The 20,057-nt window shown below is 36.9% G+C and overlaps 1 protein-coding gene across 1 annotated transcript in view; it reads right to left on the bottom strand.

Moving 5' to 3' along the window:
• The window catches only part of PREX2 (phosphatidylinositol-3,4,5-trisphosphate dependent Rac exchange factor 2), a 176,542-nt gene that overhangs the window by 29,915 nt on the left and 126,570 nt on the right, over nucleotides 1-20,057 (bottom strand). The window contains 5 exon segments of the mRNA XM_042464860.1: nucleotides 6,334-6,448; nucleotides 9,486-9,629; nucleotides 12,258-12,360; nucleotides 17,818-18,035; nucleotides 19,826-19,867. Of these exon segments, the coding sequence (XP_042320794.1) occupies nucleotides 6,334-6,448; nucleotides 9,486-9,629; nucleotides 12,258-12,360; nucleotides 17,818-18,035; nucleotides 19,826-19,867 (622 nt within the window).

The following is a 20,057-nucleotide window of genomic DNA, read 5'->3' as shown; positions in this document are numbered from 1 at the left end:
TTCAAACTACAGTTATATATAACAAACAAGGATCAAATCAATAGTAGGTCTGAACTGTGCTTAACATTACATCTCTCAGTAATAGTTTTGAATGAATACCTCTCTATGGAGATTAGTACACCATCTTTTATTCCTGTGCCAGACATAGGATGTAAATGCAAAGGGATGGATTCTATTGTACAGTACCATCCCCAGGCAGTACTCATTGCATACCCAACCTGGGCTTCCCCTGGACCTTTTAAAAATGGCATTTTCCTGTTCTTTAAAAGATCTGGGAGAAGCCCGTATTGGATATAGGATGAGTAGTGGTCAGGGACAGAGCTGTGTGCTAGAATCCATCCCAGTGCATTTACATCCCATGCCTAGTGTAGGAATAAAAGCCTGTGTGCTAATCTCCTATATCTCTTATCTCTAGATCTCAATCCCAATAGGTTATGCTTTCATACAAATAGATCTAAAATCAGCTAAATCTGAACACTATTTGTGAAAATGTATGCAATAAATTGCAGTCCTATATGTTTATGCACCTTCATATAAACTCTACTTAATGCAGGACATAATTATGATTAAACATGAACAAATCTTGCAAAGCAAAACCCATGATAAGGTCACCTTAGAGTCACCATATGTCAAAAACAACATGAAGGCACACAACAACAACAACAACAACAACATGCACAGTTGATAATCTAACTAATCAAAAAAGGTGAATGAAAGTAACAAAATCAAATCTTGACCATATATATCATGAAGGAAAACTATATAAAAAAAGAAGAACTTATTCAGGGAGCACAATGAATGAATATGTGAGGCTTAAAATTATGACTAGGATCTTAGAGTAAATTTTAGAAAATACAGTTGGCCCTCCATATCCACAAATTCTGCATCCACAGAGTCAAACATCCACGGCTTGAAAATATTCAACAACAACAACAAAATCCAAACAAGCAAACCTGGATTCTGCCATTTTACATAAGGAACACCATTTTATTACGTTGCTGTATATAATGAAACTTGAGCATTCATGAATTTTGGTATCCACAGCGGGTCCACTTTGGATACCAAGGACCCACCATACGATTAGGAAAAACACATGCAGTTTTCTGGATGAAGCAGGTAAATATACCTACATGCTTTCAAAAAGAATCCACCATAATAATAATAATCATCATCATCATCATCATCATCATCCAAATTCTATCTAATGGCAGAATTCTACCAGTGTATTCTGAGCTTTTTATAATTTGTAATTTACCTCATTTCCTCCAGTCCGTCACAGGAAATTTGTGGATACCCCAATCAGGCATTTTAAGATAGTTTTTAGTTGGCTGAGAACAAATAACCTGAGACTTAATTTATTTATTCATTTGTTTAATCAATTTAAATGTCATTTATCACAACTAAAATGGTAACTCAAATTAATGAATGCAGAAGGTACAAGGTTGCTGCTGGATACTTTAAAAGTACAAGGCTGCTTCTGCACTAGACTTTAAAAAAGAAATATTTACAGCTTACTGAGGACTCATAGCTATAAAAATAAAGGAAAGGCTCCATCACCACTAGTCCGCCTTTCGGTTTGCAAAGGGATCTTGTAGCACCTTTGAGACTAAATGTGGAAAGACCTTTTCATTTAGATAGGTCTTTGGCTCATCACTGGTTGAAGCAAAGGGTCTTTTTAAAGAGGTGTACTAGGCTTTTACCTCTACTATGTCTTAAACATATTTTAAAATGTTTTAAATTAATGTGTTAATGGGATAGTTTGTTTGATCAGTTTTAAACAATTTTATTATAAATTGTTTTATTTGTACTTTAACCTATACTGTAAGTTGTCTTGTATCCCATACTGGGTAAATAAATAATAAATAACAATAAATAAATACAGATAAACAAACAAAGTTGTATTTGATGTAAGATACACATCATGAATTGTCCCCCTTTAGGAATTGTAGGTTTTTGTGGGGGAGAGGTTTGCTTTCGGGAAATTGTTTTTCCTGCTTCACATGGGAAGAAAAAACAACAGAAAGTATTGTGGCAAGTTCAAATGTTAGCCTTTTTTTCTGACACAAACATCTGTGGACTGCAGCCCATTTCAACACATTAGAAATCAGAGAGAAAAGAACATCTCTGGAATAACAAAGACGCAACTTCATCTTTACTGTTGCAGTGCACATTTTCTATTCCTACTACATTGTATTAAAGTATCTTTGTACATTTTCAGATTGCATATAGTGGTTCTTGTCACTGTTCAGTGACAGACTGAAATTTCCAGTATAAAAATATAAATGACTGACATAAGAGAAAGCTGCATAATCATATATTTTCCTGTGTGGCTACCAAACGCTTCTAACCAAATGCTTCTTAGCATGCTTACTTATTCAGATGAATGCAAGTAAACGTTAAAGAGATAAAAGCTATCAGCAGAAAGGCATATTTTCCATTATCAAAATCTGAAACTGTAATTAACTAGCCCTGGTTGGAAGCAAGCCATCTATCTAATATGCTGTTTACACGCCACTGAAGAATTCACACCAGTTAAGAAGGACAAGTGCTGGTACCACTCAAGTAGGATTATATTGCATGACCAAAAATTCTGGCAGTTTATCAGCTAAGAACTTAATTTTTTTAATGAAGTCACAAATAATATCAGTCAAATAGGTTGCATTATATGCCTGGGAAGGATAATATTTCTATTTCATTTCAGAAAAACGCAGAACATTAAATAAATGTAGCAGTTAACACAGGGAATTATTACAGATATTCCCAACCTCAATTAATTTTGCTGTTCCCAATACAGTATATCAAAATTTATTAACACCCTAATGCTTTAGTGTGGTCCAGCCTTCGTGATCACCAGAATGCCCCTTTGGACATTCCTCACTTGTCACTATGCAGAACTCCATCTCAAGCCCCAACAACACTGTATTACCTGCATGGGTATCACACAAAATCTGCCTGCTGTTGGCATCGACATTCCTCCAATAGGAGCTAGTGGCATGTGCTGCAGGCAAAATTGTAAGACAAGTGCTCCCTTGCCCTTATGGACCAAGAGCTATTTAAAATAAGCAGGTGCTGGTCGACCAGCTCTACTCCAAATGAGAGCATCAACAGGCCTAAAAGGCCCACCAGCTGAAGGAGGCAAGCCTGAGGCAGGAGGACATCATAATCCAAGTGTCATTGCTGAAAGAAGATGGCAGATGTCTCTGTGGATGTCAGCCAGCCACAGAGCCACTGGCTGGGAGGATGAGGAAAGGAAAAGGAAAAGAAAGCAAGTGCTGAGTTATGTGTCCAGAGGAATGCAACTAAGAAGGTAAACGATTTGGGAACAAAATCCTTTGATTTGAGGAATGTTGATGGGGTTATGTATGTTTAGCTGGCAATGGAGAGAATTGTGAATTATGAACTGATATAATAGCCATCTTTAAATATCTGTCATATGGAAGATGGAACTTGTTCTCTGCTGCTCTAAAAGATAGGATCAAATAGATTCAAATTAAAGAAAAGAAATGTTAATAAGAACTTCTTGATTATAAGAGCTTTTTGATAGTGGTAGAGAAAGATGTGCTCTCCTTCACTGATGGTTTTTAAATAGGTTGGGTGACTATGTGTCAGGGATATTTTGGGTGCAGAAAATAAAAATTGCTTGAAAGATGATCTTTCAGTTCTACAATCTAGTATGCAAAAAGCTGGAAGGAGTAGTTGCTAAAGAGATAGGAAAAGAGAGATCTTTTTTGCATCCATACTGCTCAAAGGTAGTGGAGAGCTGCTTTGCTCCTTTCTGAAAGTTAATGGGGAAGCTCTTGTGGCCATGGCATAATTACAAGAATTGGGCTTTTCCCAGTTAGGCTGGCTGAGGAAAAGGACTCTGTGTGTGTATGAACCTATTGTCACACTGTCTACTCCATGATTTGTCATGGTCAAGCACCAGCTGCTCAGATCCCATCAACAGATAGCTGAAGTTGGAATTTTTCCCCCAACATGCATCAATTTACACTTCTTTGTACAGAACCTCCTGTTCTGTATCAATTTAATTTTCATTTATTTGGATGCCAAATCCCTCCTACGGTTAGAGAGATCATTTTGAAGCCCATCACAACCCCTTTATATTTTAACCAAAATAATTGGGTGTCATCAGCAATTCTGCTTATTTCACTGTTCACATCTAAGTGCAAGTCAACCATGAACAAGTCAAAAAGGACAATCCCTAGTGTAAGACCTTTCAGAACACTTTACATTCCTCCATTGCAATATATGTCCATTTATTTGTACTGTCTGCTGCCTATTCTTTTAACAATCCATAAAATGACTCCTTTACTCTTTATCTCCATTACTGCCATGCTACCTCAGAAGCTGGTAGTGAAGGACTTTTATGACTTATATAAATCCAGAGAATTGAGTTAGTCAGCTCATTGTTGCATATGTGTTTACCAACCGTCAAAGAACCCAAAGGCATGCCTGCCTTTGGTTTTCTTTTAGCAAGAATTGTCCTTCTATATTTAATAATGCTTTCTACCAATTTACCAAAAGAAAAAAAAGGATGCTCCAAACTGACAAAGCAGCAACAGTGGAGAGATATTTTCCGTTATCTTTTTAGAACAGATAATTCTGAGTGTATTTGGTGGGATTTGAAAGCAATGGAAAACTTTCAACTAATACTGCACTAACCTGCCCATCCTCATAATAGAAAAGAGAGTCAGCAGTGCCTAGTAACAGTAAAAAAAAAGACAGACATGTGGTTTTAAAATTGATTGATAGTACTATATTACAACTGTATCTCATTTGTTCCTTTTACCCAGTTTTCCAAGATAACAAAGAGATTAAATGAGCTAATAAAAAGCTCCTGTAATTACAGTCTGTTTACAGTGGAATGCCTATATTTTTGTTAATGTACGACTAAGGTCCCTTAAGCTCTTTGTAATAATAATAATAATAATAATTTATAAACCACTCTTCAGCCAAGGCTATCACAGTGGCTTACAGTTTGTTAATTAGATAACAGCTGAGCCTTTAGATACATAGTAATGAAGGTGTTTAAAGACTATTTGCTGACATACAGAGCAAAACTACTGATGGGGTCAGTTTCAAAATCTTATGGAGAAGACTTGCAAGGTATTTGAGCTGACACAGCTAATTGTCCTGGCTACTTTATTGTCAGTGGTGTGTGTGTGTCTAAATACATGTATCCATCAGGCTGTACAGCCTGGGGAAATCTACCTTCCACCCTTGCTGGCATAAGACATCAGGCTAGGCTGTGGATGACACAGGAGATCTACCACATCTCTCCCTACTGGCTCTACTCAAGATTGCTCTGTTAATTACTTTCTCCTTTTTAAAGCAACATCTTCCTATTAGCAAAACATAAGGTCACAGTAAATTTGCAGCCTTCACACAAGCTGAAAATAGAAAGCCAGCATATCATTTTTTCTTGGAAGAGCCAAGAAAGCAGAACTAGTGAAGATGTTAATTACAAAACACAGCTGCAGTGTGGTATAAAATATGATGAGAAAGTATAGGGCCATTAAAATTAGAAGAGGAAGAGAGTAAAGATTTATCTGCACCTAAAAAAGAAAGGTAAGGTCTTTGAAGCACCATGGTATTTCTTACAGGCCCACAGTGTACATGTTAGAATTTGGAACAAAGCAAAATGGAAAGATTCCATGGTAGACTGACTTTGACTGGCCTGCTCAGCAGACGATCATACTGAATACTATCATAATGAAAGGGAATTAGATCAGTAGGTGGACTGTCTTAGAGACTTGAGGGTGCAGCCTAATTAACTCTAAGGAGGACCATGAAGGATGAGCATGAGACATTCCTAACTTTACAAAACATAATTTATGAGGTTTGGAATGTCAGACGTGAAACAGAGCACTTCAGGTGAAGAAGATTTATGAACAGCTAAGAAAGAGCTATAAAATGAGTGTCATCTTTTAATTAACAAATTAAGTAGAATGGTTATATTTAAGATGACACATTATTACTTATTATTTAGTGCCACCAGTGTATGTTTACCATTTTACCAAGGACATGTCCCTTTTCATTTGGTGATGATCTGTAATTCTACACTGACAAATGAAGAGAAGAAGAGGGACAGTATAAATAATAATAAACCAGTAAGAATGTAAAGAACATGCATCTATGCTCAGGCTTAGTTACAGGATGAGTTACATCACAGCACCTTAAACAACTCACTTATCTAATTTGTAGGTCAGGTTATTCATGGTGATAACACAGTGGTATTAATTTAATATTAATTTAAATCTTAAAGGTATCAGTTCTTTGAGATATTACAGGACTATATGTCAAAACAAGAGATGTAGATAGCTGATTACTTACCTGAGTTTCTGGTTATACTGTTTTACTTTTTCCAATGAAGCTGCATTAATCTGGGCTTGAAATTCTTCTACAGATACATTGTCTCTATAATAATAGCCTTCCATGCTTTCTAGTGCTAAAAGAGAAATCAAAAAGAAAGGAAAATGGAAAATCTTTATAGCACTAGCAAGTGCATTTCTATACCACTTATCAGTGAACTAGCACTCTCTAAGTGGTTTGCAGTGTGCTAACCAATTGCTCTCTACAAACTGGGCACTTATTTTACTGACCTATGAAAAGATGGAACACTGAGTAGACCTTGGAGCCCTCCTCTAGGATTGAATTTACAGTGTTGTGGCTGCATTACCAGCATTTAGCCACTGCACCACCACGGCTACTTTACGGCAAAAAATAAATAAATGAAAAAATGGCAAATAACTTGGGAACAGTTTATTTGCACAAAATACAGTTTTCTGAGCAAATATGTGGGATTTAACAGAAAACCAAGGGTTGTGGTTTTGTTTGGTTTTTTGGCACAAAAAAACTACATGTTTTTGTATGGAAACATTTTTTCACAAATATATACTTAAGTACACACAGCAACCGACCCTTATTTTAAGAGGTGTCTTAAAGTACTGAGATATCTTTTGCTGGCAAGAAGGAGAAAATGTGCACATATTCTTTACATCCCTCTTTGACTAACACTGCAATGTAATTTCAGTTCTACACTGGAGAAATAATATCCCAGATTATTATTTGTAGACACATCATGCATCGTACTGGCAATGGACACAGCAATACTAAGAGGGATTGGAGAAGAGCAGAGTGGTGGCTCTCTAGAAGCACCCCAAAATGTGTTATATCACGCCAGCTAAGACAGCATATGTAGGAGGTGGCTTTGCTAGGCGTTTTAAACATCCTCAGTCCTTTCCAGGGCTGGGTTGAAAATAAAATATGCCATTCTAGGGCCAGCATAGCTAATCAGACCCTTCTACAGAAATGAAGAATATTTGGATTCAGAGCTGATTCGCCCCCACCTTCACTCAGAACTCCCTACTTTAGAGTTTCCCATTCTCTCTCTCTTTCACTCACACACACACAACAACACACACATACACACACCTTGGCACAGCAGGGATCTCTGTTATACAGTATTTCAGCAGTATTTCTCTCTGCTAGTAGAGGACAAACTACAAAAAGCCCTATCCCCCTCCAGTGAAAATACTGTTGAGTCAGGGGAATGAGGTTGCCCTATCAGTGTGCACAGGACTGCAAGTTTAATCTTTATTCATTAGTGAACCTTTACCTACTCATTTAACAAGAATGTATGCAAATTTGGAGCTGATAAAATTAGAATTTATTAAGTGGGTAATTTCAATATTACATTGAAATGGAAACACGACAGCTGACATTTAAGGTAAAAAGCATATTAATAAAAGATATTTCAATTAGGAATAGTGCCACTTTGATAACAAATATATATTATAATGGTTTATCTCCCTAGGGAACAATTAAAATGTCCCCAATAAGTAGGGTTTTGTTGAAAACAGCTTGTGAGTTCATAACCCTAATTATATGTTGAATATTAATTCTGTTAAAAGTTCTTCAAATGACCAGTTAATGAATATTCACTGCAAAACCCACTTCAGCCTTCTTTATTTCTGTATAAAGATAATTCAGGGCAGGGATCAAATTATACGTGCAGACCCTTGAATTTAATCAATAATTGTTGTATCAGACTCTCTGTTTGGAATTCAGGTATTCAGGTATTCTGCACCTGATACAGTGCAGATATGTTTTTTCAGGTGCTGCAGGGGACTTTGCAGAAAGCCTAAAACCTTCCTCCCAACAACACCCCAAAGCTATCTCATGTGGACATTCCATGCTTTAAGGTGAGCAGGCAGACACACAATGATTATAGAAGTGCTATATCCTGAGAAGGACCCTCTGCAGATCTCAGTGCTGATTTCATAGGTCCAAAACAGACAGCAAAAATAATCCAGTTCAAGACCTCTCTAACTGCCCTGGCTCATTGCTAGGAAATTCTGGAATGTAAAACATTTAGCCTTCTCTGTCAGAAAGCTCTGGTGCCACAATAGACTACAATTCCTAGGATTCCCTAGCATTGAGCCAGGGGAGTTTAAGCAGTTTCAAACTGGATTATTTCTGCAGTGTGTTTTCAACCATAATTACATGTTGAGATATCAGCGGTAACCAAACCTTTTCAAGTACTGTCTGCTCACATCCAAGCACTAAAAGATTCTTTAGGGTTGCTTCGGGGGGCTTTACAGTAAGTCAGGAGTGCTGTATGGTTCAAGCATACCATAGTACACATATGAATACAGTCAGCCCCACCATATCCACAGATTCTGCATCCATCCATGGCTTGAAAATATATATATTTTCTAATTCCAAAAAGCACACCTTGATTTCTGCCATTTTATAGAAGGGGCACCATTTTACTATATCTACTGTATAGAATAGGACATGTGCATCCACTGATTTTGGTATCCACAGGAGGTTCCTGGAGCCAAACCCCAGCAGGTAGCAAGGGCCCACTCTATTTATTCTATGCTGAAGGACTGAGGCCAATGATTTATAGAAATAATGGTGATCATACCTGTAAGAAACAGGTTTCTGTCTCTTTATCCTGGGACAAAAGTGTTTATAATGGGCCTTCATATTAAAATAAAAAGTTATAACAATCACCACAAATAATAGCTTCAAATCTAACTTTAATCAACATTCAACTCTAGAAAGGAATGCATATATTCACAAAAAATAAATTCAAACAATCATTATTGCAACTTGTATCAGAATGCAAATTTAAACATGCAGTGTTTTCAGTGCTCATCCATATTCACCCACAATTCCATACTGGGTGTAGTTTGCTTTATATTTTTGTTTGAAACTACAGACTTTTCATACAAGTTTAACTGTACAAGAAAGTATATCAACAGATAAAAGCCAACAACTAGATTAATTTATTAAAAATCACATAAGGCTGTAGTTGGTGAGAATGTTCAAACTATATTTACCCAGTCAGTAACTGGTATTCACAGTAAAAGAAAGTTATTTTCTAGAAATTGCTGTTGCACTCATGAACACAGTTGAAAATATTGAAAATTAGGTTTCATTTTTCTTAAATATACATTGTGATTTTTAAAAATTACCTTGTGCAAACAGGACTGGATAAATTTTAAAACCTCCACCATTCTGCAGTCTTTGAGGAAGCTGTTCAAAATTATAACGATCAAGATAAAAGTAAACTTTCAAGGCTTGCCGACTTCCTTCTGCTTGATATGTGATTGGCATATCTTTAAAAAAAATAATATTACAATTTTATCAGTTTTAACCGGACAAAAAAAAATTAATATGACACTATTTGAAAGCAAAGGAAAGATGAGGAAGGAGTTTTGATTAGGAAAACTCAAAACTCAGTGGGATATGTTTTCTAGAATCTATGGCAGGGGTAGGCAACCTGCGGCCCACAGGCCGGATGCGGCCCAGCGAGGCCTTGGGACCGGCCCCAGCCTGGTCCTGCCGCCGATTGCCGCTGGGGCCTTTGGCGTCTCACACAAGGGGCACGGTGGGGCAATTGTCTATAGAAGCCTCAGAAACATGGATTTATCTTAACATTTTTTAATACATCAGCAATTTTTTTCGCATGACTTCCATTTTTTATTTAAAAAGTGCCCTCCATTTGAAAATTTTGCCCTACATTTGTCCCAGTTAATTTATTTATTTAATTTTTTACAATTTATTTAATTATTTATTTTTTGGCTTCGGCCCCCCAGTTGTCTGAGGGACAGCAACCTGGCCCCCAGCTCAAAAGGGTTGCCTACCCCTGATCTATGGGCAATATTTTGCTAGAGAATGCTTTGGCACTGGCGCACGCGTGACGTAACGAACGTGCAGTGATGTGTAGATGCTGTGCATCCCCTACATAAAGATGGTGGCACCCATGTGGATGGGACGCCGCCATCAGGCCGCTACCCACACGTAGTAGGACTCGGTACCATGCAACTGGTGCATGGTCCCGAGCCCTACTATCACTGCCAGGACACCGCTTCCTGGCAGTGTGTACCAGGCCTGAATTTTAATAAAAACTGTAGAGATAAATTCAGTTTGAATTGTGGTGCTTGAAACTGTGGTACTTCCCCAGATGAGGTGTTTTCCAATGTAGACAGCAACCACTGACAACTGCCAAACTTGAATTAGAATTCGAGGATTTAAATCCCAGTTCTGCTATTTTAATCTTCTTAACAAGATCCTTTTGTAGTTCAAATGGGGGAAAGCTATGTGTGCTGCCTTTCCTCCTTGGATACAAATGTATTAAAAATAAAGAAATGGAAGAGCAACAATAATAGTGTTTCTTTTCCTGCTCTGTGGTATCATAACAGGTGTAATTTAGACTTAAGTATTATTTATATTTTTCATACACATGCCATAAAAACATGTCACAATTTTCATTTGTCATCTATCAGATGCAAGAATAGTAACTCTGTGTCATGACATCACCATATATTTAATTTCTTCAGTTCCATTCAATCTCATTGGTTACTTCTGTAGGGACATGGGAGATTATCAGACAGGAGCAAAGTGGATTTCTCCCCTCCTTAACCCGTGGTATTCGAGCAATCGGGGAGAAGATTATCATATCCCTGCACTTATCCCATTCTTCTCCTGTCCATAAAGAGTAATGTAACCATTTGGTATCAACAAAAACTCCCATTATTACCAAATGACGGGTTCATTACCCTTTACGGATGAAAAAAGAATGGGATAAATACATGGGGGTGTGATAATCTTCCCCTGATCATGTGATTACCACAGGTTAAGGATGAGAGCAATCCGTTTTATTCCTCCATGTGATAATCTCCACAGAATTTCACCCGCTGACATGTCTACAGGCAATTGTTTTTGTGTTATGGAAGAGGAAGGGACAATTCCCCATGCAGTGCTCTTTTAGGCAGTATTGCCACAGCAAGCATTAAGTTTTAGAGCTACTCTAATCTGCTGCTTTAAATCAAATTAGAAGCAAACCCAGCTAACTAAATCTTAGCTTCCTTCAGGTTCTCGGTATTTTTGTCAGCTTAAAATTCTGATCTATATTACTATGACTATACCTACAATCAAAACTTTCTACTATGGTAATAACAATGACACCTTCATAGATGCAATAGTGGAAGACATAAATAGGACCATTGTAAGTACCTTGCAGCTGGAGATCCCTGTTCCGATGGTTTTAAACTTTCTGTATTTTCATGCATGTTTTACTCAGGTTCAGTGCAAGTATATTACATGTGAGGAGAGATCCTTGGTTTTCTCACTCTTTGTTTCTTTTGTAGTGGAGCATTACATTTGTATTGATGTTAAAGCGAAATGGTTTGTTATAAGACAGAGTTTGTGAAAGTATCTTTAAAATGAAGCAAATGAAAACTGAAATACGACCTGCATGCAAAACATTTGCACTGTCACTGAGCAATGACACAGGACTTGCATTGCCTTCTCTTCCAGCCTGCTAGAATTAGCTGTCACTATCCTGCTGGTTGGATTCCCCTCAGGTTTTGATGCCAAGCACTTTGCACGCCCCGCATAACTTGTTAGAAGGCCTACAGTTATCATAGCTAGCATTAATTCTGCTGCATACAATACTGTGTAAGGCTGGAACAAATGGAACAAAAATCACTTGTGAGGGGAAAGGATGAGATGATGTTAAAGCCACAGCATGTGTTTGAAATTTTGTCCATGGTCAGGAAGCTGGGAATGTTGCACCTGTATGAGACTGCAAGGATATCTATTCCAAAACTACACAAAATTTCTCAGAGGTTACATATTCAGTTGCTAGGTTACAAATTAGAAAAATGCAGTGCTACAAAGCATTTCTAACAAAACATTTTGAAATAACAGTGAAAGATTGAAATATACATTACAATACTTACTTGCAACTAGAGGCTCTTGTTCAGATTGTTTAAAATAAAATGTAACTTTCTCCAAGTCAAACAGTGCCACCAATGTGTCTTCTAGCATGGCCTGTTCATCTGTCTGAAAATATATACACACACACACATATATATCTTGAGTCCAGTAATTACTCTAGGCTGAAGTATATGATTATTAACATAAGCTGCAGATGCTCACATCTTGTTTCATTGAAGTAGTAGTTAACCCAATTAACTTTTCAGTAACCAAAATTGATTTGTTTCTATTGAATTTCCACTCTGTCTTCTGTCAAGAGAAAATGATTAGAAATGGTGAAATAGACTGAACAATTAGTTATTTGCTGGACTGGCTGTGACATTCCATCATCTGCAAATCTAGTTATTGTTCATGGGAATGAGTATGGTTAGAAATGCTTACTAAAAACAACTTTTAATATTGCAATATTTCAAACTTTGAAAATGTATAGTACCTGGATTCTTATTGTGAGCTCCAAGATCCAAGCACAAGTTGCAAATATGTTCCCACAGCCAGCACCTGAAAATGGAGAACTCTGCCCATCTTGCACTTTTCCTTACTGAAAAGAATGGGCAAAGATTCCCAGTCTAATATAGAGATAACAAGAGGAATTGCCCACATCTTCCCAACTAGCATCCAAAACACACTGCAGAAATAACCCAGTTTGAGATCGCTTTAACTGCCCTGGATCAATGCTAGGGAATTCTGGGACCTGCTGTTATGTAAGACATTAGTCTTCTCTGTCAGAGAGCTCTGGTGCCACAATAAACTACAATTCCCTGGATTCCCTAGCACTGAGCCAGGTCAGTTAAAGTGGTCTCAAACTGGATTATTTCTGCAGTATGTTTTGGACAAGCAGCATGGGTTTGTGTGAAATCCCTGCTGGTATCTTCAATCTGAAAAGCCAATGTGGTTCCGCTTCTCCCTATTACCCTCCCAAATTGGGAGGGTAAGTGGGATGGAGGAATTCCCAGTGAGGCAAGTTTGGTGAAAGACACCCTCTGAACCTTTCATGAGCTGGTCTGGAATCTGAACTAGAACTGTACTTTGTTGACTTAAGGCAAAACATCCTTTTCTGTTTTATTAGAATATCAAATGGAAAATTTGGATTTACTGGAATTTCCATACCAGATCCCAGCAGAACAACTTCTTTGAAAATGAGAACTCTGGAAATATTTACCCCAATATTTATGGTAATTTAAATAAACCAATTTCCTGCTGACATATCTAACTTATACAACAGAAGAGTGAACTACAATTAACAAAAACAAAAAAAAAGCATTGTATCACCTTTAAGTGATGGTTCTGCGGTCTGAATGGGCCTTTTCACATGGGATTCAACCAACCAACACTATTGCTGTTCTATATAATCTGATTCCCATTTCCACAGACGTGTTTCTTCTGTTAGCCATATCTTTCTGTTTTTCACAATACATGTTGCAGGTTTCCTTTACGTTGTCTGGTCTTGATATGGCAAAATCAGTATGAACACATAAATCTAAATCCTGTATGTGAACAGGATGCTTCTGTTTGTACTTTTTGAGATGATGTCTTACAGCAGCTGAAAATATTAAAGGGCTGGGAGAAGCACCAAGTCATGCTCAAGTCATCCCCCAGATTCTTTAGTTTTGATTCCTAGTTAAAATTTGAGGATTCCACAAAACTGTACTGTATTCTTCTTCTCTTATGCTATCTCCAGGAAAGTCTTCACACTATGAATGCCTCTGTAAGTTTTAAAGTTTATTACTGACACACTCTGATACTACAGTTCCTCTCATAATCTGTTGTATCCACTAAGCAACCCAACTAGTTGGTGAAACTTTTTTTGGCTATTAAAGAATTATGAGTCAGAATAGTATAGTTTCCATGGCAATCTCTCTTCACATCTCCCATTTTTATATTTTAATGATGAACTGACTGTAGCATCTCTTCTTCACACCTTGATTTTGCTGTTTTCTCCATTATGGCAATGGATTCAAATTCCCAGAAGGCTCATGACTGCTCCAAAATTGTTCTTCATCTTAAGGTTTTTCAGTATCTCAACTTCATTAAAAAGGATAGTTCTCCTAAAAGTTGCTGTTGCACCATTCACAGACCATCTAAGAATAGTCTCAAGCACTACTGGTTCATCTCCTGAGAACATTACACTTGGCTCAATATTACTTTCTGATAATCATCTCCTCTACCCTACTCTGGTACACAGAACATGGCAGCCAGACTGGTCACAGGTACATCAAGAACTGAGCATATAACACCTGACTTGAAATTTCTTCATTGGCTGACAATTAGTTTCCAGGTGCGGTGCGATGTGTTGGTTATAACTTTTAAAGCCCTATATGGCTTGGGTCCAGACTACTTGCAGGAGCGCCTTCTTCCACACAATCCGCCCTGCACATTAAGGTCCTCTGGGAAGAATTTGCTGCAGGCCAAAAAATCTAGACTGGCAGCGATAACCCAGAGGGCCTTCTCAACCGCCACTCCTAGACTATGGAATGACCTGTGAACATAAATGTCTTCGCCTCAATGTTTCTACCCCTAATTTTAGCTGATTCCTTGTTATAATTTTATAGTTTTACAGTGATATATTTTATATTGTTTCATTTTTATGGTTGGGATGTGGTGATGGGATGGGAATTACTTTTATGCTTATTGTCTTTTATTGTTTCTTTTCTGTGTTATAATCCACCTTGATTCCCTGTGAAAAGGCAGGCTATACATAAATTATATTATTATTATTATTATTATTATTATTATTATTACCCAAAATACATAACTCTGACTTGAAGACCTCTTGTTTCAAACTCACATAACAGGCCAACTGTGAGGATTTTTTTTATAGTTACACACTTGCACTGTTTCATGTACCTGTAGCTCACTGTCCTTCCTTCTTTTTAACAGCCAGTGGAGATGCAGTCTCAAAGTAAAAGGCAATATGTCCTTTCCAGGAAGCTTCAGTGCCTTTGAGATATCATTTAACATGAAATATACTTTGAGGGCCCCAATGATTCCATAGAAAACATAATGGTGTTTACCCACTATAGTTTTCTAAGGATTCTAGTTTGGTACTTGAAAGCAAACTGATCTCTGGTAATGTTTTCCAGGACTTTGATGAATCACATACCATTTCCCTTATGCAGAATTTGAAGGTATGCATTATTCCTAAACATTGAAAACATCTGCCTTGCTTCTTCAGCTTTACATTCTTACTGAAAGAGCCTTTATTGGGCAGTGCCTTATGCTTAGAGTCTTCACAGTATATACAGGCTGCTTCTGTAATTATTGTACTTGGTACTGTTACCAATAATAACCTATCAATTCTGTTCTATTATAACATTGGTTTTATTTTACAATTCATTGGTCAAGGATCATCTTCACCAATATTGAACAGAAAAGACTGCCATAAGTATCAGGAAAAAACTTCCAGAGATTACAGATGTATACTTCAATTTCATAGGTATCACACAACTGGTAAACTGTGGTGATGCTAGTTAATCTTTTGAACTTGTCCAGACTTCACAGTTCATATTAGATTAAGTAAGCACTTTCTCCAAAATCTTTCAGAATCTTCAATGCAACATTATAATTTGTTTCAGATATTGGGCATCTGAGCTCTGCACTGGCTGCTCACCTACCCAGAAGGTTTTCAAAGTGTTATTGTTAAATCTGCTGCTCCGAAGTATAAAGGCTCCATATTGTCTCTGAAACCCTTGACAGCAGATTGTTTTCATTATAAAATCTAGTTTTCAATCCCAGAGGTTTAACTATCTGAACTGAGAAGCCTGTCTCACTCCTGAAGACAATGTGGAGTCATTTTCCACTATTTCATAAATTGCTATTGTCACACAAGTCTTTCATGTGACATACAGTCCTTATAATTCTGTGCTACCTCCACTTCTACGACTAACTCATTTAATTTCTGTTATCATACTATTAGTGTCCTCTTTTAGTTCATCTTAAATATCCTATGAGCGGATTCAAAATTTCTTCAGGGAAAGCTATATTAATTTTTTTATTCTTTTAAATTTTTTTTTACTAAATTCACTTTGACCACTATGTGCATGTAAATACATTTAGGCTGTGCATATGATATTGTATTTTAAAGTTATAATTTTAAATTTGCTAGGTGTTTATGTCACAATTGTTAACATTACATTCAGTCATATATGGGAATTATAATTTATGAGTGACATTGGCACAAAAACATTACAAAGGATCCTGTATGGTATGATGTGGAAGGAGGTCAGTGGGGGAAGGTGACACTATCAGTTACTACACCACATGACACCAACCCTAGTGACACCACTGCACCAAGGAACTACAACCTAGCTCTCTCAAGGACTTTTGGTGACAGACCTTTGCTCACCTACAGATAGCCTCCAGACCTCAAACAGTTAATTAGTTAGTTACTTACAGGAGGACACGCAATTCAGATATGCATATGGGTATAAAGCCACAAACCAAAATGCCAACTCTGCCCACACATCTATTCAGGAAATGTTATCACTATCCACAATATTAGAGGGACTTTCACTTGCTCATCCTCCAAATGAAACTTATAACATAGGATCTTATCAGACGCAGGGCAAAACGTTATGCAAACGTCCTCCAAACGTGGCAGAAATGTTGCGGAAGCACCAGGGATGTGATCATCTGTGACACTTCTAAAGTGTAATTGAGGCTTCCTGCTATTTTCCCGTCATGGAATTGTTCACGAGGAAGCCAGGAGGAGCCATTTTCTGAATAATGGGATATCCCGTTATTCAGAAAATGGCTTCCCCACGAACAATTATTATTTCCACCAAACAGTTATTACTTCCACTGTTATCCCAGAACTGTGACTTGGCAAGCCTAACAAGGCAAAAACAGCCCAAACTGGATGGGCAAAAATAGGAGGTGATGTTTCACATTATTCACATGAGTCTTTTCTATATTATGTTTGCTGATGAGAACTTGTGACCAAAGGGGAAGCATTGTTGTGGTGAATGAGTTAGGAGCTAGGGTTCCCTTCCTTGTCTAGGAGCTCATGGTGGGGAGAAACCCATGACACATGGACTCCAATGTAAATGAGTTGTTATCAATTTAAAGTAGAAAGGGCTGCTTTATATTTGAAAAAGTTTGGCAACTATTTAATCTGTCAGCTTTCCAAAGCAATCTGAATTAAACTCAGCTACTATCAGACTTTTGTATATTAGAAAGTTCTCCTTTTTCTTGACAGAGGTTAATTTCTCTGAATTTAATTATGATTGGTAGGAACAGAAGAAAGGATCTTCTCACAGCCCCTACACTTTAAAACTCCCTTCCTAGGGAAGCTAGAATATCCCCCTCTTTTTTATTCTTCTCACAGCAGGCAAATATTTTTTTTATTCAGACAGGTTTTTGACAAAGAACTCTAAGTGCTGTATGTTTCTATAGCATATGTTTTTTAAATGATTATAGTTTAATTTTGGTTTTAATTTTGATCTTTTGTAAATAAACAAATATTATATTAGTCAGGGAAATAATAGCATTACAAAGAATTATGGAGACATGCACAGGAATTCTCACCATGTTTGGTGACAACAGTGACTGGAAGTAAAGGAGGACACCTGCAGTGGATATCTGTTCTAACCATCTTCTGCTGGCCTCCTGGGTCTCCATTTCACAGTCCTTGGTACTGTCAAACATTTGATTTAAGGCAGCCATTAGTTGCTCTGAGAAAGCACAAACTGTGGCCACTAGACTCTGGCAGAAAACCATGTCTCGCCTGAGCTGTATCTCACTATCTGAGAAGAGAACAACAAAGAAAAGGGTAGATAAGGATGAATACATTTGCTATGAAGTAAATATATATATACGTGTGCACCTTTATACTGAAAAGCACTGCTTTGAAAAAGCACCGTTTCTACAACTCCAGTAATAAAAGAAAATATCTGCCTGTCTGCAACAACTCATCAGCAAATTGTTGGAGATGCCTCAGAATTTGAAATATTGTCATTGGCTAGCATCCAAGTTGCAAAGGGCAGTTTCAAATCAAAATTCCAAATGGCAGGTTCACTAAGAGTGAAACAGGGACAGCCACGACTCATTGATAAGTTATGGTACAAATTAGCTATAGTCCAATTTGCATGCCCATTTTCAAGTCAAAAAGTAGAAATTCCAAATTGGGAGAGGCTTCCCAATAGCCAAAAAAAAAAAAAAAGTTTTCTATAATGCATTGGGAAACTGTGTAAAAACCATCAAAATTTCACATTGTTTTTGGCTGCTGACCAAGTCTCAAATGCAGTAGTACTGAGTCAAGATTCCAAATATAGGAGCTTACTAGAAGGGGGAAAAGGGGCCTGCCTTAACTCATCAGAACATCCTGGTAGATTATTCATATTCTGACAGAGTTTTGGTTGTTAATTAAGTTGCAATAGCAAGTTTTAAGCTGAAATTCCAAATTGAGGGCTTCCTAGAAGCCTCTTCATAATAGAGAACTGCTGGTACTCTTCAGGATTTTTTAAAAGAGCTGAAAACTGAAAAAGGGATCTTTGGCACCCTCTAATAAGTCTCCTGAGGAAAGAGGGGGGAAAGAGGGAAAAGGTAGTGCCAGGAAAACAGGAATATATGTAAACATATAAACAGGAATAATAATATTCCCAATGTTTAAAAAGGATGAGAAAGTATTAATATCAGTATAGACCTAGGCATAACCAATACAACTTTAGCTCGTTGTACAAGAAGATTGCTGTCAGACTTCAGATAATAAGGTGCATGTAGTTCCTCTTGATTGTATGGACTGGAAAGTGTATCCATTTATGATAGCTACTGTTGCCATTCAGCATATTTGTAGAATTGTTTACACCCATGCATTAAGGAATGATGTGAAAACCTTATTTACATTTATTTACATTTGTACACTATATTTCTATCTTGCGTTTTCCCCTAATATAGGACCAAATGTGGCTTGCTTGGATTAAAAGTTTTCAGTATTATCATCTTGATATAATTTGCAGTTGGATCTAATTATAGGTTTATTCAGAAAGAATTCCCTTTGTGTATAATAAGTATGGGATATAGAATGTATTAATAATGCATTTCACGCACTCATATTTGCAAGGATATTTAAATTTTCTGTCTTATACAACCCTCTTCAGGCTTATATATTTCTCCTCCCCCTCCCTCCCATCTTTAATTTAATGTTGTCTCAGTTATTCTTGCTCTTCCTTATCATTTCTCCTGTTAATTTAGAAACAGCTCTCCCACTTCTAGACATGTGTTCTATAATAACTGATTGCACACTTTTATAGCAGTTAAATACATGTATTATGAAGCCACACACATGAGATCACATTTATGTGACTTCTATTTCTATTCCAACATTCTATTTTCATGTGATTTCATTTGAATTTATATGAATTATATAAATTCAATATTATTGGGTGTGGTCCATTCTGTTCCTATTCTTCATTTTCTTCTACATTTAATAAATATCTCTGAGTTCATAATAGTATAAGAGGAGGATTTTGGAGAAGACTCCATTAACTGCTTTGAATAAAAATATTAAAATTAATATTAAAAATATTAAAATTACCTGTATATTCAAGAAGTGCCAAAAGGATCCTTGCTTTCACCTCTAAAAAGAAAAGAAAAACAAGAATTTGAGAAGACAAAATCCTAAAATTGGTCTCAGGCTTTATTTTTCTTTCTGTTTATTTCTACTGATCTCAACACCAGTCTTCTGATTTATATGCCTAGAGACATCCCTGTTAATGCATGGAATCTTCCAATTCTAAGTTAAATAGAAAAGTAGCAACAGCCATCCT

The sequence above is a fragment of the Sceloporus undulatus genome, chromosome 4 (genome assembly GCF_019175285.1).
Source record: "Sceloporus undulatus isolate JIND9_A2432 ecotype Alabama chromosome 4, SceUnd_v1.1, whole genome shotgun sequence".
NCBI classification, from domain to species: Eukaryota; Metazoa; Chordata; class Lepidosauria; order Squamata; family Phrynosomatidae; genus Sceloporus; species Sceloporus undulatus.
Note: the sequence above shows the minus strand (reverse complement) of the source record. Positions and strands in the feature narration are given on the sequence as shown.